General features: G+C 58.5%; 1 protein-coding gene across 1 annotated transcript; it reads left to right on the top strand.

Annotated features, from left to right (window-relative positions):
* Nucleotides 1-1,125: 1,125 nt before the first annotated feature.
* KLF14 (KLF transcription factor 14) lies at nucleotides 1,126-2,109 on the top strand. Its single transcript, XM_068550103.1, has one exon. The coding sequence runs from the start codon at nucleotides 1,126-1,128 to the stop codon at nucleotides 2,107-2,109; it is 984 nt and encodes a 327-aa protein (XP_068406204.1).
* The last annotated feature ends 332 nt before the right edge of the window (nucleotides 2,110-2,441 follow it).

Below are 2,441 nucleotides of genomic sequence, written 5' to 3'. Positions count from 1 at the left end.
TTTTTAATTCAAAAGAAGAAAAAAATGAAAGCAGCGAAGAAATGTAAACATATACATACATATATCTGATTATATAAAGAGAAAAACCTCCACAATCACAAAACACCATATGAGCAATTCTATATAAATTGCTGCATTTTCTTATTTTTAATTTTTGTCAAGAGAAAAAATAAAAGATGTTGCCTAATTGGAAACGTGATTTTCTATTATTAAAATTGTGGGAATCAATTTTAATGTGTTTATCTCGCTGCTACTCTATAATTTATATTACAGCGTGGAAATTTGTTTGTATGCCTGTGACAGGTTAAAGCAGTTTAAACATGCATTTTTCTTTCGTTGGTTGAATAGTTAAATCGTTACTCAAAGGATTTTAAGTTTCAATTTCAACCATGAGGGGATTCTTTGCTTTTTTTCAAGGTTAAAAATGTTTCTGGTTCAAAATGCTATTAATTAATGGCTACGTAGTGGCTCTATTTAGGGAATTGGTACCGACCCTGGGTTAGCAGTGGAACTGTTAGATGAGAAAACTTTTTTTGATGAAGACTCGGGGATATTTTAAATTCGATCTGACAGCGGTAACAGAAGTGAAATGTAATTCCAGCCCGCTTAAGTAACAATCGTAATTATGAATCGAAAGACATGTCAGGTATAAGCATTTTTTTCCCTTAAAAAAAAAAGTTTCTCGGACTCCGCCGGACACCCAGCTGGCGGAGGACCAGCGGGCGAAGGGGGGGGCGAAGCCGGCAGGCTGCCCAGAAGTTACGATCGGGGAGTTTTCTCTTTATTAAAATTACCTGGCTCACCAGCAGAGGCAAGAACGCGAAGACAAGATAATTTCTTAGGCTGTTAAAAATGACTTAGCCCGGTGGACCGCGCGTTCCGAGTGGGTGTCCTGCGGCCGGGGCGGGTCCCGCCGCCCCCGCGGGCTCCGGTGCGTCAGGGGCGCGTCAGGCGGGGCGGGCTCCGCGCGGGCGGCGGCGGCGGCGGCGGCGGCGGGTGGCGGGCGGCGCGCACCGGGCCTCCTGCTTCTCGCTCCGAGGCTGCGGGACGGACGCTCCCGAGAACTCTCTCGCCCGCGGCCGGCCGCGCTCGGACGGCGCGCGCCGGCGGCCCGGCGGTGCCAGCATGTCGGCTGCCGTGGCGTGCCTGGACTACTTCGCCGCCGAGTGCTTGGTGTCCATGTCCGCGGGTGCCGTGGTTCACCGCCGCCTGCCGGACCCCGAGGGCGCGGGCGGAGCGGCAAGCTCGGAGGTGGGTGCGGCGCCGCCGGAGTCCGCTCTGCCGGGTCCGGGGCCACCGGGGCCCGTGTCGGTCCCCCCGTTCCCCCAGGTCCCCGCCCCCAGCCCCGGCGCGGGCGGCGCCGCGCCCCACCTGCTGGCTGCAAGCGTCTTGGCTGACTTGCGCGGCGGCTCTGGGGGGTGCTTTGGAGAGTACTCGGGGGAAGCTCTGCGCGCCTCATCCGGCTCCTCCGACCCGACCCCGTGCTCCGGCCCGACCCTGTGCTCCAAGCCGACCCCGGCCACCAGCGCGGCCGAGGTCTCCGGACCCGTGCACTCCTCCGGCGCGCTCGCGGTCCCTGGCGCGCCAGCCGTCCCGGGAGTGCCTGCCCACCCTGGCGCGGTCTCCGGCGTGGCCCCTGGGGCGGGCCCCGCCCCCGCCACGGGTCCAGGCCCCCGTCGGAGGCCAGTCACACCTGCTGCCAAGCGCCACCGCTGCCCCTTCCCGGGCTGCAACAAAGCTTATTACAAGTCATCGCATCTGAAGTCCCACCAGCGCACCCACACGGGTGAGCGCCCTTTCTCCTGCGACTGGCTCGACTGCGACAAGAAGTTCACGCGCTCCGACGAGCTGGCCCGCCACTACAGGACGCACACGGGCGAGAAGCGCTTCTCCTGCCCCCTCTGCCCCAAGCAGTTCTCCCGGAGCGACCACCTGACCAAGCACGCCCGCCGCCACCCAGCCTATCATCCCGACATGATCGAGTACCGGGGGCGCCGTCGCACTCCCCGCGTCGACTCGCAACCCGCCAACCTGGTGGACAGCTCCGGCTCCGTCCCCGGGCAGGTGCCCAGCTTCACCACCTGCTTGTCTGACAGTCATTGCTGTTAGTTGTCCCCTCAAGGACGATCCCCCAGGCCATTGTCCTTGCTTTCTCTCTGCCCATCCCTCTTTCCCAGAGTGATTAGAACAAGGCACAGACTGGCTTCTCCGCTCTGAGGGGGGGTCCAGGCAGGCACGTTGGACTCTGGGGAGGGACTGGGGGCCCGAAAATAGCAGGAATTCTTACAACACGTATATCATCCAAAAAAGGGGGGTTGCCTCAAGACAGCCCCCAGGAACTGATAAGAAGGGATGAACCCCGGTACTCTCCAGAGTCCTGAAGAGTCTCCCTTCCATGGGAACCAGAGATGTGAAACTGGAATTCTCAGGTGCCTGAGGAG

This window comes from Eschrichtius robustus, chromosome 8, assembly GCF_028021215.1.
Source record: "Eschrichtius robustus isolate mEscRob2 chromosome 8, mEscRob2.pri, whole genome shotgun sequence".
In the NCBI taxonomy this organism is placed as follows: domain Eukaryota; kingdom Metazoa; phylum Chordata; class Mammalia; order Artiodactyla; family Eschrichtiidae; genus Eschrichtius; species Eschrichtius robustus.
The sequence above is the reverse complement of the archived record's forward strand: the minus strand, read 5'-3'. Positions and strand labels throughout refer to the sequence as shown.